Raw genomic sequence first — 26321 nt, forward strand, 5'->3', positions numbered from 1 at the left:
GCCGTATTGGAAGGTTGGCCGAGCGGCGAAAGGGCGGGATTTCCTGTCCGCGGTACGAGCGTGGAGGCCGGAGGGAGCGGCTAGGAGCGAACCGGCCGCTGCCGCCATGATCAAGAAATTCGACAAGAAGGATGAAGAGTCTGGTGAGAGCCCCTGTCGCGGGCCCGCCGCCCGGCCCGACGTTAAGCGCGGTTGCTAGGCAGAGTCGGGAAGCCCCGCCAGTAGAGGGACGCAAACCCCGTTGCTCCCTGAGCGGGCCGTGGCCCGCCCCGTGGGCGTGGCCAATAAATCCTCTCCTGAGGGGTTCGAAGCAGTTAGCTGATCTGGATGGGCGGGGCCGGCCGGAGGAGGAGAAGGCTGTTCCGGCTTAGCAGCCTCCCCCCCCCGTGTGCTGCCTCTGAACCCCCCTCGCTGCGCACATCTGGAGGGCGCGCCGCAGCTGTTTCGGGGCAATGCAAGGAGGGGGTGCAGGTGGGGCCCTCTGGGCCGAGGGGCTCCTTGGGGCCCAAGTCAGGATGCCTGGGTTGAGCGTTGCAGGTGTTTCTCCTGCGCGTGTCTGAGGCGTATCCCTTAGCAGCTGGCAGTCATCGGGAAGCAGAGTAGAGACGACCCCGAAACAGATGGGAAACGCAACTGGAGGAGCGCCTGTTTGTGCCAGGGGCAAAGGTGCGCCGGGGGAAGCTGGGGCTCCCAGTCCTGGCAAAACTGCGAGGTGAACGGGGCCCGAGGCTGGGTAAAGACCCACAACAAGCCTAGTTGCCTTGAAAATCTAGTAGGAGAAAACTCAGGATCTAAATCAGTGTTTCTCAAACTGGGCAGCTTTAAGATGGGTAGACTTCAACTCCCAGAATTCCCCATGTATCTGAGGCACACGTTTATTTACCATAATTTGTTTGCTGCCTGTGTGTCACAACTTCAGGGCACTTAGGTCCATAACAATAATAACACAACCCTTAAATCACAATAAAAACCAGTATGGCAACATTGTGGCCCCAAAGGCTCCCCCTGGACCTTTCTGCTCTGAAGGCTCCTGGGGAAAGATCGGGGGGGGGGGCTTCCTAACCTTGATGGGGGGACTATTCCAGGCTGAAGCAGATTCTGCTGAGAAGACCTGCTTCGTGGCTCCTGATCTGACCCGTGACGTGTCTTCTTCACCCACACTTATCAAGTGGATAGACTGATGCCTTGTGGGACAGGGGGTCCCAAGGATAATGGGGACCTGAGCCTGCACTTTATCAGCCATAAGCCGCACTTTGAATTCTGTGTGTTGACTCCTTGAAGTTTATGCTGTTAGCAAGCGGCAGAATATATGGAAGAGTTCAGATTTATTTTTATGCCTTGGAGAAAAATCTGACCCTATGTATGTTTCTTTCATAGAAGAATGAACATAAATGCAGTCTGGAGGTAGAACTTGTATCCTGGAGTTGGAAAAGGGCCTTGAGGCCAGTAAGTCCAACCCCCAGCTCAGTGCAGGAATCCAGAGTAAAGCATCTTAGGCAAATGGTTCCCCTCCATTTAAACATATCGACAGAAAAGGAGCCGATCCTCTGTGTCAAACTGCTCTCACTGTTAAGAAGTTTTCTTTCCCAAAAGAATCTACCTTCCTGTAAATTTAACCCGTTCTTCCATGTCCTGCACTCTAGAATAAGGAACAGTAGGTCTTGATCTTCTGCATTACTTCCTTTCAAGTATTTGAAGAATGCTATCATCTCCCCTTCAGTCACCTTTGGTCATGGCTAGAGATGCCTAGTTCCTTCCGTCACTCTTGGTTACAGTTACTTAGGCTGAATCTGTTTCCCTGTAGTTTCAGCCTATTGGTTCTGGCCTTGTCTTTAGGACTTCAAAGAGGAATTTCTGAAAATCAGTCTTCTGATAGTATAACTCTCAGGAATAAGAGGATGTACTTCATATAAATAAAACACTGAATTTTGAAATAGGCCCACCAAGAAAGGTAAATTCTATTCAAATGCTAACGTTCTGTAAAATAAATAAAATGTGATAAGCTTGTATCCCTAATGTACTTTTCCCTTCGAAGGAAAGCAAACAGTAAGGCAGAGGAATGAAAAGTATGGGATAGAAAAAAGGAAGCATAGCTAACACCAGTTTACAACAGTCCTGTGCATGATAACCCTCCACACCTTTCTCTCCTTGCTTCTTCCATGTCCACATATCACTTTATGTGTTACCTTTTGTTCATTAATCTTTTCACCTCTACCTTTCTGAGGGTGAGGATCTCATAACTCCATCCCGCGGTGGCTTTCTCCTCCTTCCCCTTTACCTTCCTTCCTTTATTTTGCAATTCAAAATAACTCTTCATGCTAAAGAAACTTATGGTTATACTTTCACACTGGACCCTATCTTTAGCGTTCTGTCCTCATCAGACTTGGAGGTGGCCAGTGTCATGAGCACTGATGGTGAGCAGGAGGGGGCCCCTATCCAGAGGGGAAAATGCATGCATAGTAGCGAGAATTTGAGCAGTCATTCAAAGAGACACAGAACAGACCCACCTTGACTTTTGGGGTTTATCTGTATGGGTTTTCTCACTCTTCTTCAGTTTGTTAGGATTTTCTGTCTAATGTAGCAGTAATAAAACACTAGAGACTTATTCCTCATCTCAGCGTGGTTCCTGCTTGTTAGGACAGCCAGGCAGATTAAATATCAAAAATACTCTTTATTAAATAGCTGTTTACAATAAATAAGTCCTTAGAATCAAGAAAGAACTGGTTTCAATCAAGTTCAACTGGGCAGCAAGAGGGAACCCGGCAAGATTGCAGGAGGAGACAGCAGCAAGGCGGCGGAGCAGGATTCTCTAACGGAGGCTGGAAGGCCGAGAGAAGCAGGAGCACATGGTGCTACTGGGACTGGAATCGATTGACCTCGAACTAGGCTGGCACTGGAACTCTGGGCGAGGCTGGGCGGAGCTCCCTGGGTACATCTGGGTCCTAGTGATCGGACTGGACTGGACTCAATGACTCCGGCTGGACTGGAGACTCAGAACTGGAGACTTGGAACAAGGCTGAAAACCCGAAGCAAGGCTCAGCTCGGCTGGAGGCACTGGACTAGGCTGAATACTCTGGACTAAGAACTCGGAGCAAGGTTAAACTCAGCTGGAGACTCTGGACTAGACTGGATACTCAGGACTAGGAACTCGGAGCAAGGCTGAGAGCTTGGAGCAAAGCTGGACTCGGCTGGAGGCTCTGGACTAGGCTCTGCATTAAGCATTAAGCATTTCCCACTTCTTGTTTCTCCATGCGTTGTTCCTCTACTTTTAGAAGGATTTAGGTTTTTTTGTTGTTATATTGTTGCTTTTCATTGTTTTAAATATATCTGGATTTAATTTTGATTTTGTTTTATGGCAAACCACCAAAAGATCATAAGCAGTTTAGATTGCAAGCTCTTCAGGGCATGTTTCATCGAGTTTTTTTAGTAGTTTTCAAACATCTTCTTTAACCTCTGGGGATATTTTTTCTGCAGAGGAAAACCTCCATTGCGGTAGGAGGTTTTGAAACATCTAGACCAGGAACAGAAAACTTCAGGGCGCAGAGTTTTAACTTCCTTATCTCGTCTGTACGGTGCTTTCTCAAGGCCCAACCTTTCTTGGCTCTGGCGATACCACTCTGGAGCATATCTGTTGATATGTGGGCCTAACAACACCAAGTGCCTGTGGGTTTTAGGGCCCTCCAGCTTGGGGATTTTCCATCATTGCTTCAGGATGGGGTTGCAGTGCCCCAGATGGAGCTCACGGGCAATTTGGAGGTCTTCTTGGACTCTCTGCTTCTTCCTGAAGAGTAGGTGACACCTGTGACTAGGAGGAGCTTTGGAGATTTACTTCTTGGGCACCAGCTGTGCCCATTCCTGGATCAAGAGGCCCTGCTCACAGACACTCATGTCTTGGTCACCTTGCAGGTAGACTGATGCACACACTGTACATGGGGCTGTCTTTGAAGACCATTTAGAAACTGCAGCTGGTCCAGAATGTGGCAGTGTGGGAAGTTATGGGCATCTTGTCATATACCCATGCAACACCACTGTTCTGTAAGTTGCTCTGTCTCCTTGTGGGCTACCAGGGGCAATTCAAGGTGCTGCTGGTCACTGATAAAGCCCTGTGTGGCCTAGGTTCAGGTTATTTAAAGGACTGCCAATCTTCAATCATTTTTGTGTGTCCCATGAAACCTGACATGATTGTCACACTCTGGATCCCTTCTTTGAAGCTGGATCATCTGGTAGAATCAGAAGGCGACCCTTTTTTGCTGCAGTACCTGGCCTGTGGAACAGCCCCCCCTCCCCCAATATTTGTCTGGTTCTGGTGCAGCTGGCCTTTCATAAGGCATTGAAAATAATAGCTCTTCCCTCAAGCCTTGGGCTAGAAAGTTAACTGAGCCCTGTTCTGGGAGTTGTTGGTGTGACTGTGGATGCCGTCTCAGGCGTGATGGATTTTGGCTTGTTGTTGATGTTTTTCTTCTTTTAATTGGTTGTTTACCACCCAGAGAAATATATCTGGTGGGTGGCCATACAAATGAATCAGTCGAATAAATAAATAATACACCTGCTTTCCCAGAGTCAGTTCAACCCTCATGGTGCCAAGAAAGCCTGTTGTGCCTCATTGCTGTCATGTGCGGCTCCTCTTTCTTGTGCATTTTCACCTTGCAAAGGCGCATCCGTGGTGGTGGGACCCGTTACCCTTTTCTGAGAGGGGATTATCTGGCATTGCTGATAGTATCTAAGGGAACTTCCCAAATCCCTCTGTTTGAAATGTTCGTCTCCTATGATGTCTTCTAGCCCTGTGTTTTCTTCTTCAGGCAGCGGCTCCAACCCTTTCCAGCATTTGGAAAAAAGTGCAATCCTCCAGGAGGTATGGCTGAGTCTTTTACTTTATATTATTATTATTATTATTATTATTAATTTTATTAATTTTATTTATCATATTTATATGGCTGTCCACCTCACATAATGTGGCTGTGGGCAGCGTACAAATAGACCATAAAAAACAATATTAAAAACATTCCAAAAGTACAGAAGTTAATATTATTATGAAAAGGCTAAGAGCGCGTCAGATTATGAACAATGGAGCCACCTCATCAGATCACTGTTCCTTTGCAACCCCCAGGCCTGTTGACACTACCAGGTTTTAAGGGATTTCCAGAAGGTCAGCAGAGATGGGGCCGATCTCATACTTCATTTCTTCAAACCATAATCAAGCATCAGCTCTGAGTTCATGCCCTGAATGTGTTACCAAGGTTGCCAGTCCTAGAAGAAGCCACCATATTTGTATGTAGGACATCTGCTGGTATCTTGCTGAGTCACTTGCTGAGATGGGCAGCTATAGAAATCGAATAAATAAATAAATAAATAAAAATAAAAATCTTACTCCTCAGTCACCATGTTTTCATTAATAAATACAGATAGCTTGGACTGGAAAACATAGAGAACTGGCTATGAGGAATGACGGTCCAGTCTGAAATAGAACTGGTCTAGCTCATTGCCACTAATGTTATATGTTATATATTTAAGAGAGAGAGAGTTATATACGTTATGTGGCCACTTGGGATCTTGACATGACATGAAACCTTGTGATGAAACACGAGTTAAAAGCCTTTAGTAAACATTTTTTTAAAAAATGATACAGAGATGTTATAAAATCACCAGTGGTTCAGAAGTCTAAAGTATTCATAGCAGAGAATTTTCTCAGTGGGGACAGCACTTTGGAAACCCTGCATTATTGGAATTGTGCTGGCTTATCTGTACAGCTAGTTAAATATTTTGGAGCAGGGATCAACAATTGATGCCAAATCCCTGTTTTGCCAGAGGCTCATGGAACAGTGTAAAAGCATAGAGAAACAGATAAATAGACCCCAGCCAAGGCTGCAACAACTCTTTGTTGACTGCCAAATTGAGAAGTTAAATTGTTCCAGGTTTTTCTGACTAACATTTCTCTGCTGTAGTCATCCCTCCCTGAACACTTCAGATAAAATCTTTTTTTGCCCATGGCACGTTGGCTGAGCATTATAGGCTTTTTTAATTTGGATGAAAGAGCGGTTTTGTGATGGGCCACATTTCCCCAAACTGATCATCTCCACCCTCTTCTGAAGAGTGTCAGATTGGAGAAGGAGGGATTGCAGGATGAGAGTTCTCAACTATTCAAAGGATTTTAGAGTTGGAAGAGATCTCAGAGATCATTTAATCCAGTCCCCAGGGCAGGATCTGTTGAAGCATTTCCAACAGATGGTTCTGAACCAGCCTTGGTTAAAAGCCTTCACTGAAGGGGAGCATGCCTCATTATGCGGCAACCTACTCCACTAATTGATAGTTCTTCATGTCAGGAAGTTCTTCCTGATATCTAGGCTGAATCTATTCCCTTAGAGTTCAGCCTGTTGGTTCTGGCCCTGTCCTCAAGAGCAACAAAGAACAAATCCACTCGCTCCTCTATATGACCAACCTTTAGATCAGTGTTTCTCAACCTTGGCAACTTGAAGCTGTGTAGAGCATGCTGTCTGCAGAATTCTGGGAGTTGAAGTCCACACAGCTTCAAGTTGCCATGGTTGAGAAATACTGCTTTAGATATCTGAAAACCAATCTTCTTTTCTGCAAGCTAAACATACTCAACTCCTTTCTCAGTGGACTTGGCTTCCAGTCCCCTTGCCACCTTGATTGCCCTCCTCTGACTTGCTCCAGTTTGCCAATGTCCTTTTCAAACAGTGGGGTCCCAAAGTGGACCCAGGATTCTAAGAGAAGCATCAGCAAGGTGGGTCAATGGCTTCCCATGATTTGGACTCCACGCTTCTGTTTGTACATCCAAAGTAGCATTTACTTTTTAAGTAGCTGCCTGACACTGCTCTGCCTTTATTTTCCATTTCCATCCAGGCTCGTATTTTTAACGAGACTCCCATAAATCCAAGGAGATGTCTGCATATACTTACCAAGATCCTTTACTTGCTGAACCAGGTAAATACAATTGTTTTTGTGCATTACAGCTGTGGTCTGGAGCTTCTCCATCTGGGCCAGCTTGAGAGGAAGAGGTGACAGTTTTGGGTTGTGGAATTATCCCAGGCTCCCTGAAATTAGGGACTGGGACAGTGTTCCCATTTTAAGAGGGGGCACAGGGAATGGGCAGTCTGGGTCTCCTTTCCCCAAGTCTTCTTGTTCTTGGGGGTGTCATTTCCAGTAAGGTCAGACTTGCATGAAGATCAGTGCTTAGAAAGAGGGTTGCAGGGAAGTCCTGATGCAAACAAAAAAAGATTGCTGCGCCCCTCCATTGGCACATTTGCTGACTTTAAAATGGGACCCTGCTCTGTTTTGCTTTTCCTGTGAATCTGCATTCATTTTGTCACTCTCTCCAGTCCATTACAGGTAGTCCTCGACTTAACGTTCAACAATGGCCAGAAGTTATGATGGCCTTGGAATGGGTGCTTTATGGCCTGTAAAGCACTTCTGGGTGTTGCAAAACATCGCATCACCACCACCCCCCGCGATCACATGATCACATTTCGGGGCCTTGGCATCCAGCTCGCATTTACAACCAGTGGCAGTGTCCCATGGTCACATGATCCCATTTTGCAACTTTTTTGCTGTTTTCCAGCAAAAAGTGCCCATCGGGGAAGCTGGATTCGCTTAACCGCCACGGTAAAAGTGGTCATAAAATCAGGTCTGGTCACATGGTGACTTGACTTATTTATTTATTTATTTATTTATCAAATTTTATCGCCGCCCATCTCCCTCCCCAAGGAGGGACTCTGTGTGATTTACAAAAACAAAATTTAAAATACAATACCACCATAAATACTATAAATATAAATAGATAAAAGATATAAAATGTGGTAGAATCCAGATGGCTAAGATTGTACCTCAATCAGTGAGTATCAAGAGCCATTCTAAGACTCTAGCCATCCCCACAATTGACTATTCCTCTCCCCACTCCAGACATGCTGACACAACCAGGCTTTTAGTTGTCTTCGAAAGTCCAGGAGCGAGGGGGCTTGTCTCACCTCTGTGGGAAGAATGTTCCAGAGGGCAGGAACATGCAGAGAGGGCCCGCCTCCTGGACCCTGCCAAATGGAATTCTCTTACAGACAGGGTCCGCAGCATGCCCTCTTTGCATGACCAGGTGGGATGGGTCAATGTGATGGGGATGAGACAGTCCCTCAGGTAACCTGGACCCATGCTTTAAAGGTCATAACCAACACCTTGAATTGGACCCGGAAGCAAACTGGGAGCCAGTGCAGTTCGTGTAGCAAAGGTGTTACATGTGCCACCCTTGGGGCACCTAAAATTGCTCACGCGGCTGCGTTCCGGACCAGTTGAAGGTTCCGGATATTCTTCAAGGGTAGTGCCGTGTAGGGCACGTTACAATAGTCTATATGGGAGATGACAAGCGTGTGAGAGACTGTTCGAAGGGCCTCTCGATCCAGGAAAGGGCGTAACTGGGGCACAACACAAAGTTGAGCAAAGGCCATTCTGGCCACAACTGCCACCTGCTTTTCAAACAGGACCTGGGAGTCCATGAGGACCCCCAAATTACATACCGGGTCTGTCTGGGGCAGTGCAGCCCCATCCAGAACTAAAGGTGACTTCCCAGATACAGAGGAGCCATTAATCCACAGCCACTCTGTCTTCCCAGGGTTCAGCCGAAGCCTGTTGTTCCCCACCCAGGCCCCCACAGTCCCCAGGCGCCTGGAGAGGGTGGCCACAGCATCACTTACCTCACCCAGGATGGAGATGTATAATTGGGTATCATCAGCATACTGATGATACCTCACCCTGTAGTGACAGATGATCTCGCCCAGTGGTTTCATGTAGATGTTGAAGAGGAGCAGGGAGAGCACCAAACCCTGCGGCCCCCCACAGAGGAGGGACCGAGGGTCGGATCTCTTGGTCCGTATCACCACCGACTGGGACTGGCCCTGGAGGAAGGAGGTGAACCAGCACAAAACCACGCTGCCCACCCCCAACTCCCTGAGCCTCCCCAAAAGGATACCATGGTCGATGGTATCGAAAGCCACTGAGAGGTCAGAAAGGGCCAGGATGGATGCACTGCCCACATCCGGCTCCTGCCACAGATCATCCATAAGTGCGACCAATGCCGCTTCTGTCCCATATCCGGGCCTGAAACCCGACTGGAATGGGTAGATAATCCGTTTCATCCAGAACCCTCTGGAGCTGCAACGCCACCACTTTCTCAACCACCTTCCCCAAAAAGGGGAGGTGGGAGACTGGGTGAAAATTGTCCAGAACAGTAGGGTCCAGCAATGGTTTCTTGAGGAGGGGGTGCCCCAGCGCCTCCTTAAAGGCCCCAGTTGGTGGAATCCCTTATGGTGGAAATTCTGGCCCCAATTGTGGTCATAAATCGAGGACTACCTGTATTCCTGTCCAATTGCTCCTTGGAAATGAAGAGGCTGATTGGTTGGAACTGGGATGGTTTGACTGGCTTGCTGCCCCTGGCCTTGTTCCCAAAAGAGAATGGAGCCCCCTTATCCCAGAATGTCCCAGATCTCAGCCTTGCTCATCTTGATAAGAGAGTTCCAAGTGCTTTGTGGATTAGTGTTATACAGAGCACTGTGAAGAACTTGCTGGCAGAGCTTTTAAGTTTTTTCAAAGAAGCCGAAGCTGAAGATTGAAAACGTGTGTTTTTATGTACTTGTCTTCCTTCTTTACTCTTGGGTTTGGAGGGGGCTTTTCCTCCACAAATAGATGTTTCCCCCATTTGGGGGGGAATAAGGACAATCAAGCCGAAAACCCCATCAAGGCAGCACAATACAGTTTTCCTTGGCCTCCGCTCACTTGAACTGAACCCAACTGAAAGAGATTTGGGACAAAAATCCAATTCTTAAATAAGCCTGAGGTGCACCTGGCCCCTCTCGTGTGGCTCAGAAGCTAAACGGGGGAGGGGGGGCTAGGTGGTGCTAGGATGGGAGACCCCGTGGAATTCCCGTTAGTAAGTAAGTGAGACTTCCTTCACCCCGGAAGAAGAAGGCAGTTGGAAACCACTTCTGTACTGCAGCTGAAACTCCCATGTAGATGTGTCCATTCAGTCGCCAGGAGCTGAACTGGACCCAGGGTCATCTCTACCTTTTCCCTAATATTCTTGAAGATTAATGCATATTTCCTTAGCACAGTGGCTCTTAAGCTGGGAGGAATCTGGGCATATCCTGTGGGTAATGGAGCAATTTGTAATTGCTTGTTTGGGAGTTGAGGATCCAGTCTGGGATTGCTGCAGCTGAGATACTCTTGTAAAACAACAGAATCTGTTTGGTTATTTTGTGGGGTCGTGGCATTATTTGAGACCAGGAAAGGAGGCAGTTGGATCGAGCAGCTGAAGACCCACTGCCTTAGCATATGGTGCATGCTGATTGCTTGTCTTCTTTAGGGTGAGCATTTTGGGACCACAGAAGCCACTGAAGCCTTCTTTGCGATGACAAGATTATTTCAGTCCAATGATGTAAGTTATTTCTTTGCTGGGATCATTGTTTTCCTCTTCCTGGACTGCACGCAGCGTCCTTGCGGGTGTTGTTTATTTGAAGTTTCCTTCTTCCCTACAGACTTGCCTCTGTGATTTCAGTCTTTATTGAAAAATCTGCCTTGTGCACAGTTGACTTTCACCACTGAGATGTGCTGAGTGCTGTCTTGGTAATGTTGCCTTGCTGCAAAGCCCCAGGAGAGGCCACTAATGTCCTGGCTCTCTCTGTCTTTGCTTTTGAACCCCCAGAAAAGATGCTTCTTCTGAGTGTCCCTGAATTAACTTAAGTTGGAGGACACTCTGCTGAGAATTTCATACAACTGCCTTCTGTCATTTGTTTCAATTTTAGATGTTTTAAACATGATTCTAAGGCCCCTAGAGAGGTCTTTTGGACTGGAGGGGTAGAATGGCAGCGTTTCAGCAACCTCTTGGGATATTCAACTTTAATTGTGGTCTTTCAACAGCAAACCTTAAGGAGAATGTGTTATCTTACCATCAAAGAGATGGCCAACATTTCAGAGGACGTCATCATTGTCACCAGCAGGTACCTGCTTTTGATTCTGTGGCTAGGGGCATCAATATTTCAGCTGGAATGAAGAATCTGGGAGGGTTCCTTGCCACCCAGCAGCCCATCAATCACATTACAGCATCAGTTCTATCATCTAGGGATTGTTTTCTGCAGGTTGAAACAAGCGTGTTTTTAGCATTCAGTGACTCCTGGAGAGCCAATTATCCTGCATAATGCACATTGCAATCACATCTTGGTCTCCTGGGTACACTTTACATTTTAAAAATCTCCTAAGAAGCCACATTCATCCTGGAAAAGCAGTACTTTCCCCTGTATTAATACTTTAATTAAGCCAACAGAAAATTTGCAGCACAGTATGCAGGCTGGCACACTTGGCATTGGCCTGATAAAAGCGTGGGATTTGTTAGAGGATGCATCTAAGACAGCCCTTCCTAGTCAGGCACATCATCCCTAACTACCAGGTGGATAATGGGAATGGTAGTCGAGTACATTCAAAGCTGGTCACCTTGGGAAAGGCTGAACTTAAATAAATGTAATGTAGGTGACCCAAACATTCGGTGAAAATGGTCATGCCCTGCAGAGCAGGGGAGAATGCTTCCTTCAGCCATCACCATTAGTCTTTGCCCAGACTGAAGAGTGCCATCCCTTTAGCCTTTCCCTGTGGTGCGAATGCTCTTTAACACATGCTTGCGCATCAGCGTTATCTCGTAGGCGGGGATGAGAGATGTCCCTGAGTTGAGATGAATGGTTTGATGACATTATTTGAATTCCTATCAATAATACTTATTATTCTTGCTGTGGTAATTTTTAATCTGCTGTCATGTATTATATGTATGGTAATGCTGTAAGCCACTTACAGTCGTAGCTGCATACAAGCATTTGTAATAAAGAAAATAAATAGTGCAGGGGCTCCTGCCTACGTTTCTCCCAAAGGAAGATGCCTGATGGCTGAACTGCTCCATGCAGGATGAAGTGGAGAGGGGTAACCATATCCATCCATTATCACACGCACACACCCAAACATCATTGGGCCCACTGACATAAGTGGGGATTTGGATCCAGCCTCTGTACCAACTCCATTTCCTAACTTCTACTTCAGAGCAGTGTTTCTCAACCTCAGCTACTTTTAGATGTGCAGACTTCAACTCCCAGAATTCCCCAGCCAGCATGTTGAAGTCCACACATCTTAAAGTTCCTAAGGTTGAGAAACACTGCTTTAGAGTAACAGTTCTAAGCAACCGGTGCTGTAATGGATCCCACAAGTCATCAAGTAATATCACAGGGCAAAAGTCTAGCAGCCACGTTTCATACCAACTGAAGTCTCCAAGCTGCCTTCAAGAACAGCCCCATGCAGGATGCAAAGGAGTAATCTAGCTCCGAGGCACCTAAAGTATGGGTGTCTGAAGCCCAGGCCTCTTGACTTCTGTGTGAATGAGGGCTTTCCTCGTCTGTTCTAGCCTAACTAAAGATATGACAGGGAAAGAAGACGTCTACCGGGGCCCTGCGATTCGAGCGCTCTGTCGGATCACGGATGTGAGTATGGAATTTTCCCATTGTGAAAGAGGGTGATGAAAGGAGGGCTGTTTTTGGAATGCTTGGCTCAAGGAAGAGATTTTTAACACCAGCTGAATGCTGGGGTGTCCAGAAATCTTCTCCCTAGGTTTAGATTTTAGTCTAATGGGTCCTTTTGGCAAGCTTAAAAATAACAGTCTTTCCCAAACTGGCATCTTCTGGCTGTGTTGGGGTAACCTACAGGCTAGCTGGAAGTTGGTCCAACACCTTCTAAGGACACAGGTGGCCACAGAATCATAAAGCCTTAATGGTTGGAAGGGACCTTCCAGACTGTCTAATTCAACTGGTTGCCCAGTGCAGTAATCTGCTCCATAGCATCCCAACGGAGGATTGTGCAATCTCTTTTTACATACTTCCAATGTGGGGGAGGCCCCCACTTCTCAAGACAGCTTGCTCCATTGTTAACGTGTTCTTGATGTCCAACCAAAATCTGCTTCCTTGTTATTTCAACCCCTTGTTTTTTTGCTTTGTACTCTGAACAATTTTGCCCCATCTTCTACATGACTGCCCTTCGGAAACTTGAAAACTGCTATTGTGTTTCCCCGCAATGTTTTTGCTGGGTGACTCGGATTTCCTTTGTGACTGTGTTCTCTAGGTATGATAATCTAGCTAAAATTTTGCATGCTCTGCAGCTGTCAAGAAAGACCAGTTGCTTATGTGTGGCTTGACAAAAGTGAAGGTGTTGCAAATAAGTTGTCTGATCTCTAAGCTCCCACTTCTGCAGCCCATAAGCCAAGTCAATTTGCAGGAAAAATGCAGGAAAATCTGTCTGCCTTAAACATTTTTGCAAGTGTTACCTTTTAAGAAAAAAATCCATTTGATTTTATTTTCGAAAACAACATTGAAAACGAACATTCAGTAGCATTTAAGGATCAGTACCCTAGATTATGAAATGGATGGTGCAGCAGTGATGGTGGGAAGAAATGCAGGTCCCAGAACTGTGACCTGCTGGAACCGTTTAGAGCAGTGTTTCTCAACCCTGGCAACTTTAAGACGTGTGGACTTCAACTCCCAGGATTCCCCAGCCAGCCATGCTGGCTGGGGAATTCTGGGAGTTGAAGTCCACACGTCTTAAAGTTGCCAGGGTTGAGAAACACTGAACTAGAAACTTATCTCTTAAATCAGATGGTTAATAATCTGTGCCCAGATACTCAGTTCTGTCTCGTGGAGTACAAAAGAGCCCCACACAAAGACAATTCCATCTTCTGTTATTTCTGGCCAACACGCCAGTTGGAAGGCTGTCTGACCTCCATTCTTCCTGCTTTCCCAGGGAACGATGCTCCAGGCCATCGAAAGGTACATGAAGCAAGCCATTGTAGACAAAGTCCCCAGCGTCTCCAGTTCAGCCTTGGTGTCGTCCTTGGTAAGTGGAGGGTGCCTGGGGTTTCCTCTGCTTGGTGTTGTTGTTGTGCTCCAGAGTGGTCAGAGAGGTTAGATCCCCAGGCCGCTGCAGCTTCCACGTCTTTTCCTACCCACCTGAAAGGCCCGGCTCTTGTGTCCTTGACTCCCTTCGCGTGGTCTGATCCCAAATGGATGGGTTTTGTAGGAGTCTCAGAAATTGTTCCTCCTTCATAAGATTACTGCCACTTCATTTCTCATTCCAATTATCACACCAGCCCCCTTTGGATCCCCAGCTTTGTGGACCCCTAAACAGGAGAAAAGCAAATCATGAAAGAAACTTGGATTGAACGTTTGTGTAACCCGATTCTTGCAGATCAGGATCTCCCTTCATGCTGCTTCTCACCTTTTGCAAAAAAAGAAAAAAACGTAAACTTTCCTTGGCGCTCTCTCATAAGTGAGAACTTTGGCCATCCACGAAACCAAAAATTAGGTTCTTTTTTCCTTTTCATTTCTCTCTGCTTCATCCAACACTTGTTTACAGGTAGTCCTTGCTTAACAACCATTCGTTTAGTGATGGTTCGGACTTATAACAGTGCTAGAAAAACTGAGTTACAACCGGTCCTTGCATTTACGATCGTTGCAACATCTCTGCGGTCACATGATCAGGATTTGGGCACTTGGCAACTAATTCTCATTTATGACCATTGCAGCATCCCATGGTCACGTGATCACCATTTTTGACCTTCCTGGCCAGCTTCTGGCAAGCAAAATCAATGGGGAATCACGTGATTCATTTAACAAGCACGTGGGTCACTTAACACCCATGGGGATTCGCTTAATGACCACAACAAAAAAGTCGTAAAATCAGGTTGGATTCATTTAATGATCGCTTCGCTTAGCAACAGTTGTGGTTGTTAAGCGAGGACTACCTATACTTTGTCTACCATAGGCAAAACCTATTAGTTGAAAACTGGAACACTAGAGGAGGACTCTGGATGTCTACGAGTGTGGGGGTTTGTTTTTTTCAATTTGTTTTTGTGCCTTCAAGTCAGTGTTGACTCCTGGTGACTACCTGGACTAGTCCCTGAAGTTTTCTTGGCAACTTGTTTTGAATTAGTTGGCCACTGTCTTCTTCCTAGGGCTGAAAGTGACTGGCTCAAGGTCACCCAGCTGGCTTTGTGCCCCAGGCAAGACTAGAGTTTCCCGATTTCTAGCCTGGTGTCTTAACCACTACACCAAACCAGCTCTCAAATGTTTTGTACACCCCTAATATTAATATTTATGTATCCATATGCACTTTCTTCCCTTGCTTCAGGTGCTGGTGGGGAGGGATAATATTCTTCCTTCTAAAACAACCTTCTCATTAAATGTTGAAAAGCTGGGTGCGGGGGCAGACACAAAACCTTAGGTAGCAATTGTAAAAAGCCAGATATTTACATTGGAATGCTGGGTGCACTGGTTCCCAGGGAGGGCATCTCTGAATAGGTGCAGATTCACGTACATGGCCGAGGAGTGGGTTGATGGAAGGTCACTACAGGAACATCAATATTTCTTGCACATGACCCCAAGTATTTTTGTATGAGGAATGGGATGGAATGCTAACTATGGATTCCCCCCCACCAAACATCCTGATTAGGAGCCAATGATGTATATGCAATTGCTGTCTTGGACAGAGATGTGCAAAAGCCCACAACATCCAGAATCCCTTAAACTATTCCTTGTTCCAGAACATTTACTCTAAATAGAAGCATACAGAATTTAGGTCCAAAGCAAGCAAAGGTGCTTTAGATCCAGCAGGGGCACCACGCTAGATCAGAAGCACCTGTGCCTGCTTCGGATTAGAATATTGCATGCCTCTACTTCTGGAAAATACGATCCACTCCTAGGCTCCCTGGATCAGTGTGGTCTGGAAGCAAAATGAACTGTTCTGTTGCTTCCTGGAACAATCTGTTCCTGGAATAGTAGGTTTTGCAGATCCCTAGTTCTGGATGCTAGATACAGGGTCCTCCTGCTTTGGAGATGGAACCAATTCCAGACGTTCTTCCTGCCAATCTTAACCTTCAGCTTCCAGTTTCTTCAACCACGAAAGCATATCATTTGATTAAAATGATCCAGGATGGGTATTAATCGAGAACAGTTTTGACTAGAGTCACAGCCAATATTCTTGATTCTTGGCCATCCTTTCCAGCATATGATGAAGGTCAACTATGATGTGGTCAAGCGGTGGATCAATGAAGCCCAGGAAGCTGCATCTGGTGACAACGTCATGGTGCAGGTATGGATTCCGCCGAGGAGGGAATGGATCAGGGAAGCTTTCCATGCCCAGCCTAAAGGTCGGAACGCTTTTGAGGCCAGCTGTGGAACAGATCCATCTTTTGTCAGCCCACCTTCCCTCGCTTGTTGCCCTGCAGATTGTTGGTCTGCAACTCCCATCATTCCCAGGCAGCTCAGTGTTTGCTAGGAATCGTGCGGGCTGCCATCACCAAGTCGGGAAAGGCAAAGGTGGAGTAGCTGAGTTCAGACGTTTCAGGTCAGTCTCCCTCAGGAGGCATGTGCGGGAAGGTGCTGCCTGCCGAGGCCTCTTTCAGCATTTCTCTGGCCTTGAGCTGACCCCGCTCGCCTCAGCACAGGAAAGACAAACCCCAGTGGCAGCCTCTTACTTCCCCACAGACCCTTCTCCAGCAGGTAGCTCTTGAGGCTTCCTCTAATTCTCTTTCTGCTGCTGGGCATGAGCAAGGAGGCCGACTGCTGAGCAGTCGTCCAAGAGTCCTACAGCCTTGAGAGACCCAAGGCCATCCAGAAAACGTCACAGTTGGGGACCTGTTCCCCATTCATGTTTTATCATTTGCAAGCCACGCAGAGCCACTGAATCTCAAGGTGGAAAGGGGGTTATTTATTTAATTAATTCTGTTTCTGCCTTGCCTTTCTGCTTCCTTGAGCGCTCCAAACAAGGTGTAAAAATATCCGCCTACACAGGCTCCATAAATTCATTTATCCAGATCGTGATGCATCATGGATGGAGTGCCTCCATCAAACATGTGAGCTCAGCTCACCAGCAGTTCTCAGGGACATTTTGGAAGTACTATAGCTCCATAAATCCTTGTTTGTTTGCGCATTCACATCAGCATCGACTCTTGGCAACTGCCTGAACAAGAGCCTACAGTTTTCTTGGCAAGGTTTTTCAGAAGTGGTTTGCCATTGCCTCCTTCCTAGGGCTGAGAGAGAATGACTGGCCCAAGGTCACCCAGCTGGCTTCATGGCCAAGGTGGGACTCAAACTCACAGACTCCCAGTTTCTAGCCTGGTGCCTTAACCCCTACACCAAACCAGCTCTTTCATCAGGATCGTGGTCACACAGAAAGCTTAAATTTCTCAGAGCATCATCTTGACTTTATGGGGACAGATCCTGGTTGCTGACTAATGCACTTTTAATATAAGTTCCAGTAAGCAACTCTGCTTGAATAAATGTATTCTTGAGTCTTGGTCAAATGGATTTATGGTTCCCCCTCCTCTTTCCTCTTGTTGGCAGTACCATGCTCTAGGTTTGCTCTATCATCTTAGGAAGAATGACCGCCTTGCTGTTTCCAAGATGCTGAATAAATTCACCAGATCTGGATTGAAATCCCAATTTGCATACTGCATGTTGATCCGGATTGCCAGCCGGCTGCTGAAGGAGTCTGAGGAGGGGTAAAGGGATCTCGGGGTTGGCCGTGTTTGCAGAAGGGCATCTGGAATGGATCTAGGCTGCATGATAAAGGCCACTGGTTTCATGGCAGTGTGAAGATGGCATGGGCAAAAGTTTGAGGTGCAGCAGAGAAATCAATGAGACTGGGCTTTTCCATAACAGAAATGCAAAAATCGCATCCTCACAGCTGGAATACCGGGAATGTGCTCTGTCTAAACCGGGTATTATTAGATTTACAGCGTGCCTTTATTTTATACAGCTCAAGGTGACGCACATAATCCTCCCGCCTCCTATTTTCCCCACAACAACCCTGTGAGGTGGGCTGGGTTTAGGGAAAGAAACTGGCCCAATATCGCCCAGCTGGCTTATGTGCCTAAAAGAGGAATACAATTCAGCTTTTCCCCACTCCTAGTCCTGTGTCTTTAACCACTCCACCCAGCCAGCTCTCTACTGTTTTTATTGCCCACCTTTAAAAACAAATCAACAATGAGGGCGCCAAACTTACCACCTGGGGAAGGTCTTGAGTCCTCCACCAGTTGCATCTCTCTAGAGGAGGGACTCATAACAGGCTTATTTTATTTTATTTTATTTGTTATTTTATTTGGTGTGCCTTCTGAGTGAGTGTTGACTCCTAGTGACTGTCTGGACTAATTTTCTTGGCAACATTTTTTGGAAGTGGTTCCTTGCCTTCTTCCCGGGGCTGAGAGGGAAACACTGGCCCAGGTCCCCCAGCTGGCTTTGTGCCAAAGGTAGGACTAGAACTCACAATCTCCCTGTTTCTAGCCGGTGCTTTGACCCCGGCACCAAACTGGCTTTACTGACTCTCCTTGAGCAATAGCTAACTTTCTCTTAAATGACAGTTAAGCAAATAGTTGAGTGTTATCAGGACATAGTAGATGCTCGAGGCCTTAGTGCTTTCCTCTCTGGCCAAGAAGCCCCTGAGATAGTAGTTCCAGAACGGGAAGTACCGCACTCAGGACTGGCACCTGTGCAGTCAGCAGAACTGGGATATTGACGGTGATTACGCCCAACCTGTAAAAGCATCTGTGTCTTTTCTCGGCAGGCACGACAACCCCCTGTTCGATTTCATCGAAAGCTGTCTGCGGAACAAGCATGAAATGGTTATTTACGAGGCTGCCTCGGCCATTATCCACCTCCCCGACTGCACAGCCCGGGAACTGGCCCCCGCCGTCTCAGGCGAGTCCCTGGATTAGGCAGAGGAGTCGCTGGTGGGCGGGGCTGCCGATGGCCATGGGAAATTAAAGTCAGGAGTCTTCCAGTTTTGCCCTCCTGAGTTTGAGACCCCGAGAGGTTTAGGCAGAGGTGTGGGATGGGCGTATTCCTTAGCCTGGCTGTGTCACAAGTATGCTATGGATGGGACGTCCATCCCGCTTGATCCCCTCCCCTCCCCTCCCCTCCCCTCCCCTCTCCCGCCGTGTGAATAACTTCAAGGGGCGCGGCCCATTTCCTTTCCTTTCAGTGCTTCAGCTCTTCTGCAGTTCTCCGAAGCCCGTTCTGAGGTATGCTGCTGTCAGGACACTTAATAAGGTGAATGTTCCAGAGGTGCCTCCTACATTCTGGGCAGAACAACCAGAAACGATGGGCTCCTCAGATTGCTTTGATGGGTTTGCTGCCTTTCCATCCCTCCATTTCCCTTGGGGGTTGTCTCCACACTTCCCTTTCCTGCCGGGACCCCTCCTGCGGCAGTTGGAGCCTTTCTTAACTAGGAGCCCTCCAGACCGTACTCCTCAGAACTGCCGACAGGACACCAGGTCGGGAAAGCTGGACGTGTCCTGCGTCGTCGTCGTACTGTAAGGAAACGTAGCAGGACAGCTGTGGCTGCTTAGAATAGGCGCAGAAGGTCCCCCACCCTCCAGTTTGAGTAAATCCTCAGCCTCATCACTCAGCCCTTCTTTAGACTGTTCACAGTTTGACTGATGGCTTCCCATAGCAAGGCCTGGAAGTGGGGAGGACCACAGGAGGTGAAGCCCCTTGAAGCAGTGAAGCCGAGCGATTGGCCAGCTTGATTGAGAACGAGGATTGTGGGAAGGGCATGGGCATGCTGCAGGTCACATGCTTCACCCGACATCCTCTGGAGCGGGTGCACCGCAGGACAGCCTATGATTAAGCAGTTGACTGTCCCATAATCTGGGCCGGTTGTCTTTCCACCAAGCACCACACGCACACCTACCCATCCGTTCCTTCATATGTACCCCTTCTCACGTGTCATCTACCAGCTCACATTCTATCTCCACCCCTTTCATTATTCCTCTCCCTCTCGGTGATCTTGAATTAAAGTTACTGGCATGAGGGAAAGTCACAGGCCTGCTGTCTAGCAAATTGTTGGTGTCCTTCAAAGTCAGCGAGAGAAGACCATTCGTCTTGTTTGCTCCAGTCCAATAGACAAGCAATCAGTTGGCTGTCAAAGACCACGTTGCTTGGTTTTCTCCCCATAATGGCAGCATTTCCTGCTGATGGATCAGCTGACCATGAAGAAAGTTCTCCTTGGGCTACATTTTTTTTTTTGAAGTCGTGGGTTGCCGGTTTCCGATGTCCAGTATTATTGTAAGCCGTTCTGGCTGCTCTTTCAGGTGGCAATGAAGCATCCGTCAGCAGTGACAGCCTGCAACTTGGATCTTGAGAACCTGATCACCGACTCGAACCGCAGCATCGCCACCCTCGCCATCACCACGCTGCTGAAGACGGGGAGCGAGAGCAGCGTGGACCGGCTCATGAAACAGATTTCTTCCTTCGTGTCTGAGATATCAGATGAGTTTAAGGTCAGCCTTCTAGCCCCCTGTCCCTGACCCCCTTTGGCCAGCCAAAATTGATTGGGGTGGGGTTCTGGTGATTCTCAGCCAAGGTTGTGTGGAGCAGGGTTTGCAGAATTTAGGAAAAGAGTGCAGAAGGTTTGATACTGAAAACCCAGGAAGCTGGGACCAGAGTGTTTTGTTTATGCAGTGTACTGTACATCCTGTCCTTTGGGGTCCAGGAAATAGATAGAAGAGTCCCCAGCAGGATCAAGGCAGTTGGTGCCCTGTAAGAAGCCTGCCCTTCGAGTGGAATGGGGCACTGACCAGGCAGGGAGTGCCTGTTTTGGGGTGCTGGAGATGCCATATTCTCTGTTTGCACTGGTAACCATTCTACCCACCTCCCATCTGTACCTTTCCTGCTCTAACTGGGAGAGGCCCATCCCAGTCATACTTTAGAGCAGTGTTTCTCAACCTTGGGAACTTTAAGCTGTGTGGACTTCAACTCTCAGAATTCCCTTAAAGTTTAAAGCTTAAAGTTCCCAAGGTTGAGAAACACTGTCTTAGAGCTAAGGGCTCTGCTTTGTGTTCTGTCCGCCTCTCTCGATCATACAAGATCACCTTCCTCTGCCCCTGCTCCCACCCTGTCGTGATGACCTATGTCACGATGGGCTTTTTCCCACAAGCTATTTAAATTACCTGGTACAGAGAAGCCACTGCTCCTCACTTGGTGTTGTACTGCTCTTGCCTTGCAGGTGGTGGTTGTCCAAGCCATCAGTGCTCTGTGCCAGAAATACCCACGGAAACACAGCGTCATGATGACCTTCCTATCCAACATGCTTCGGGATGATGTAGGTCACCTTGCCAGCCTTACGGGTTCCTACATTCCCTGTTGGGGGAACAAATACCTAGGCTGCTACTTGCAACGTGACTTGCGAGCGCTAAACTTGACAAGCCTAGAGACCCAAGAAGAAAATCTTGAGGAGGGCTTACTGCTTGTCTGTGGATGATACAAGTTAAGTTTGCTGGCAATATTTGCACGCAGAACTAGACAACCCATGACCCGCCGGGTCATTGTTTCAGAGGTATTTCCTTACCAGATTCCTCAATGCCTTCAACAATGGCAGAGCTTCTAATGTATTGGAAAAGCTCTTAAAAATCAGGAAGAGAGGTATCTGCCTTGAAAGTAGCCAAGGTTGAACTGTGTAGCCCAGTCAAACATCAGGGGTTGACCACAGGAAATGTTTTATGATATTTTGTATTATGTCATAAAATGTTTTATGGTAATTTTTTGTATCATAACATGTTTTACAACATTTGCCAAATTTCTATTCCATGGGAGTCATGGGTCCCGGATTTTGGACGCATTCTGTAAGTTAGCCCATTTGAGGTATCTTGGTTCAAAAATTGTTGCCCTACGATGCACCATTTTGCCCAGTTAAAAGTTACGAAGTATCAAACAGACACAAGAGTTTTAGTAGTATATAGATTAGTGTTTCTCAACCTTGGAAACCTTAAGCTGTGTGGACTTCAACTCCCAGAATTCCCCAACCAACCTGGCCGGCTGGGGAATTCTGGGAGTTGAAGTCCACCTATCTTAAAGTTGCTACGGTCGAGAAACCCTGTGCCAGGGTATCTTGCTAAAAGAATTATGTCTGAGGTTTGACTGTCAGAAGCACTTTTAAAATGAAGGTGGAGGACTTTATTTTTAAATCATATTTTCTCCATGTCTTTGCATCTGGGTGCAAGCCTCCAAATCTTTCTAAGAAAGCATGACTTCTGTGAAATGTGCTAGTTTTACATTCAAGTCTTTCAAGGCTTCCAGATTAGTCGGACCTAGTGCACTCGTGAAGGGAAGCCGTATCAAGGTGTCTGTACTGCAGGGCCTGCCCCCAAAGTGAGCCAACTGACTAAGCTCAGATAATTTAAAACCTTCCTGTATCCTTAAGGCAGTTAATGGCACGGCTGCCCATGTCAATTGGTCGGTCCTTCTGCTTCCAATCTGAGCAGAAGGAGCCACTTTCAGTTAAGGTAGAGTCCTTATTAAATAGATCCAGCTTGCCTGCCGCTACCTTAAAAATCAGCCTGAAGCATTGAAGCTTCTGATCAATGTGGAAATACTTGGGAGTGCTGCTGGCAGGTTTTTCTGTGGTGTAAGACAGAAATGAAACCACCTCACGAGCAGGCCAGCCTCCTGCACACGCCTCTGTCTTCCTGCAGGGCGGCTTTGAATACAAGCGAGCAATTGTTGACTGCATCATCGGCATCATCGAAGAGAACCCCGAAAGCAAGGAGTCTGGCCTGGCCCACCTCTGCGAGTTCATCGAAGACTGCGAGCACACCGTGCTGGCCACCAAGATCCTCCACCTGCTCGGCAAGGAGGGGCCCAGGACCCCTTCCCCTTCCAAGTACATCCGCTTCATTTTCAACCGGGTGGTGCTGGAAAATGAAGCCGTTCGGGCTGGTGAGTTGGGGCCGTTTCCTTCCTTCTGCGGCAGCTCTGCTTTGTAGCGAGGGGTGATTGGCTTTGAGACCAAGAAGCAGAAGACCGCTTGTCTGCCGGGCTCAATCCCAAGGCCAGCGTTTCTCAACCTGGGCAACTTTCAGCTGTGTGGACAGCAAGGCTGGCTGGGGAATTCTGGGAGTTGAAGTCCCCACATCTGAAAGTTGCCAAGGCTGGGAAACACCCACGGTCCTTCCCCTTTGTCTTGGAACTCCTTGAATAATCTTGCTCCCCACTTCAAGGTGACCTTTCCCTCTGACCGCAGACTTTGACTTCCCCTGCAGCTGCCGTCAGCGCACTGGCAAAGTTCGGAGCGCAGAATGAGAATCTGCTTCCCAGCATTTTGGTGCTCTTGCAGAGGTGAGTTCAATGCTAAGCCAAAAAAAAAGAAGAAGAAAATTCAAACTTGGTGCTCTTCCAGATTGACTCTCTCTTGTTTGGCTCCTTAAAGCCGGGTTGTTCAGGAATACCTTGGAGTGCCTCTGAAGCCATATATGGGAATGTTTGTCCTTCTTGGCCCTTGTCTGAGCCGGGCTGAGTTACGTGATCGAAAGCCTGTGTGTGATTTCCGCAGAGGAAGGCTGAGGCCTCACTTCAGTTTTTACAGAGAATAAGGATCATCCGCCGTAATGACAGGGCTTCTTTAAAGGTGTTGAGTTGGGGAAGACCATCAGAGTCTCAACAGCGGAGTTGCTGTGCCAGCAGGAGCAGAGCACTTCTCCTTCCTAAGGAACTACAAACCAACTTTCCGTGCACGTGGAAGTAGGGATGCCCAGTTACTCAGATTCAAAGTGAAAAGGGTGCTTTGGACGGGGTAGAGACCCAGTGCTGTAGTGGAGTTCCTGGATCTGCAGGATCCAGTGCTTTTGTCAAAACGGTGATAGCAGCACCACGCCCTTGCAATACTAGCTCCACCTCTTTCATTCATACCTCCATTGCATGAGGTATCCATCAAGTTACAGGATACCTCGACCTACGACCAGTTTTTTTAGCGACTGTTCGAAGTTATGGCGCTGGAAAAAGTGATTTGCGACCAGTCCTTCCACTTAGGACCATTGCAGCATCCCCACAGGCTCATGATCAAAATTTGGGCACTTGGCAACCAGCACATATTGACAATGGTTGCAGCGTCCCAGGGTCATGTGATCACAATTTGTGACCTTCCCAGCCAGCTTCTGACAAGCAAAATCAATGGGGGAAGCCGGATTCGCTTAACAACCATGTGGTTTGCTTAATGACTGTGGCAAAAAAGTTCATAAAATCAGGTACAGTCACGTGATGCCTCACTTAACGACCACATCACTTAGCGACTGAAGTCCTGGTCCCAATTGTAAGTTGAAGACTACCTGTACTTCATGCAACATCATGAACGAAAGGGGCAGAGCCTGAGGTGTGACACTGCTTTTACCATTTTCTCCTCCTTGACGTCCTCACCCACTCCCTATCAATGCCTCTGGCTGGAAGGGAACTGAGCTAAGTTTCCCCAGTCTTGGAATTGGGTTAAGCAGTGAGCTGGCCAAGTTTGCAGGCGATACCAAACTATTCAGGATGGTGAAAACTGAAAGTGACCATGAAGATCTCCAAAAGGATCAGTTTAAACTGGGTAAACAGTCAACCAAATGCAAAAGCAGTTTGATTTAAGTGATGCACATTGGGGCAACTCCCCCCCTAATTTCACAGGTACACTAATGGCATTTGAACTCTCTGTAACAGACCAGGAGAAAGGTCTGGGTCATAGTGGAAAGGTCAAAGAAGGCATGAATTCAGTATGTGGCAGCTGTAAATGAGGCAGTTCCCTGCTAGGGGTCATTCAAAAAGGGATGGAAAACAAAACAGCCAACGTTGTAATCATCTTACACAAATTGATGGCAGTCTCCATCTGGCGTACCCTGTGCAGAGCTGGTTGCTGCATTGAAGAAGGCTATAAGAGCCGGAGAAAGTGCAGAGAAGGGTAAACCAAGCTGATTCGGGGGCTCACTATAATATACCTTGGAAAAAAAGGCAACTGAATGGGAACATGACCCACATCTATAAAATCATTCCTCGTGTGGAGAAAAGTGGGCAGGGATCATCCATTGAAGCTGATGGAAAGAAAACACTTTTAAATCACAGAATTGCCCTGCGGAATTCATTCCCACAAGGCGTAATTTGGATGGCTTTCTGATTCTCTAAGAAGCCTTCCTGTGGTTTGGCCGGGAGGCTGGGGTTTTCAGTGATAACAGAAAATCTTGCACCGGGCTGTCTTCATAGCCATCTCCTGAATCTTCATCAGGCTGGGAACTGACTCTTATGTACTGCTAGTGGTAGTGGGAGAAAGCAGTATATGTGAGCAGCCAGCGAGGGAACACTTGTCCTGATTCAGGGCGGGGGGCATAGGTATGTGTGTTTGTGTATTTTAAATCCTTAACCTTGCAGGCAGAATGGCTGCCCGTACGTTACATTTTAAATCTGCTCCTTTCTGACGACCAAGAAGCTTCCGATCAATACTGGTCTCGTAGCTTCCTTCTCTTCCTTCCTTCTCCTCCACGCAGGTGTGTGATGGATAGTGACGATGAGGTCCGGGACCGAGCCACCTTCTACCTGAACGTGCTGCAGCAAAGGCAGCTGGCTTTGAACGCTGCTTACATCTTCAATGGTGGGTGGCCCAGGCAGCCATGCCTGGGGTTCCCCCATGCATCAGTCCCATCCACCCTGTCCCCACTTCTGAGCTCCTGCTGGTTTCAATGCTGAGTTCTGTGTCTTGGGCAGGTCTGACCGTCTCCATTCCTGGGATGGAAAAGGCCCTGCACCAGTACACACTGGAGCCTTCAGACAAGCCTTTCGACATGAGGTCCGTGCCACTGGCCACTGCCCCCGTCTTTGAGCAGAAAGCAGGTACTGGTCTAGACAGTTGTCAGGCTGAGGCAAGTGTTCTTAAACTTGGGTGCCATGGACCCCTTTTGAGAGGCTGCTGAAACCTACAGATCCCTTCTCTGTAGCACAGTGTTTCTCAACCTTGGCAACTTTAAGACAGGTGGACTTCAACTCCCAGAATTCCCCAGCCAGCCATGCTGTCTGGGGAATTCTGGGAGTTGAAGTCTACCTGTCTTAAAGTTGCCAAGGCATAAAATAAAAGTATAAAATACATAGATACAGATTAATACTATGTATGTATGTACATTTTATTTTATGCATTTAAATACTTAGTCTCCAAAATACAAAACCAGTTATGCTCAAATATCAAAGTTATCAGAATATTTTTTAAAATAACTCAGTTAATTTTAGATGGTGAGATTTGTTGAAATTAATAAGCTTGATTAATTGATTAAGTGCATTGAATGATGTTCAGCTCCAGGTAACTAGCTTTGCTGTGTTTTATCTCCTGACAAAAGGCTCGAGTGGGACGAAGGTTTATAGGATGTTCACACATTGCTTGGACATCTCAGCCCAAGCAGCAGTAAGGTTGGGAGGCCAGAAAGTACACATGGTTGATTAAGTTGGTTTCTAGCCCCT

At 47.3% G+C, this 26321-nt stretch overlaps 1 protein-coding gene across 1 annotated transcript in view; it reads left to right on the forward strand.

The window, feature by feature from the left end:
* Nucleotides 1–26321, forward strand: part of COPG2 (COPI coat complex subunit gamma 2) — a 32494-nt gene continuing 6173 nt past the window's right edge. Inside the window, exons 1-17 of the mRNA XM_063309479.1 lie at nt 1–143; nt 4800–4852; nt 6862–6942; nt 10361–10432; nt 10915–10994; nt 12437–12512; nt 13822–13914; nt 16081–16167; nt 17421–17578; nt 18640–18773; nt 19057–19124; nt 20168–20356; nt 21082–21177; nt 22547–22790; nt 23114–23189; nt 25361–25464; nt 25578–25703. Of these exons, the coding sequence (XP_063165549.1) occupies nt 107–143; nt 4800–4852; nt 6862–6942; nt 10361–10432; nt 10915–10994; nt 12437–12512; nt 13822–13914; nt 16081–16167; nt 17421–17578; nt 18640–18773; nt 19057–19124; nt 20168–20356; nt 21082–21177; nt 22547–22790; nt 23114–23189; nt 25361–25464; nt 25578–25703 (1774 nt within the window). The 5' untranslated portion in view covers nt 1–106. The remainder of the gene's footprint in view (nt 144–4799; nt 4853–6861; nt 6943–10360; nt 10433–10914; nt 10995–12436; nt 12513–13821; nt 13915–16080; nt 16168–17420; nt 17579–18639; nt 18774–19056; nt 19125–20167; nt 20357–21081; nt 21178–22546; nt 22791–23113; nt 23190–25360; nt 25465–25577; nt 25704–26321) is intronic.

The sequence above is a fragment of the Candoia aspera genome, chromosome 7 (genome assembly GCF_035149785.1).
Source record: "Candoia aspera isolate rCanAsp1 chromosome 7, rCanAsp1.hap2, whole genome shotgun sequence".
In the NCBI taxonomy this organism is placed as follows: domain Eukaryota; kingdom Metazoa; phylum Chordata; class Lepidosauria; order Squamata; family Boidae; genus Candoia; species Candoia aspera.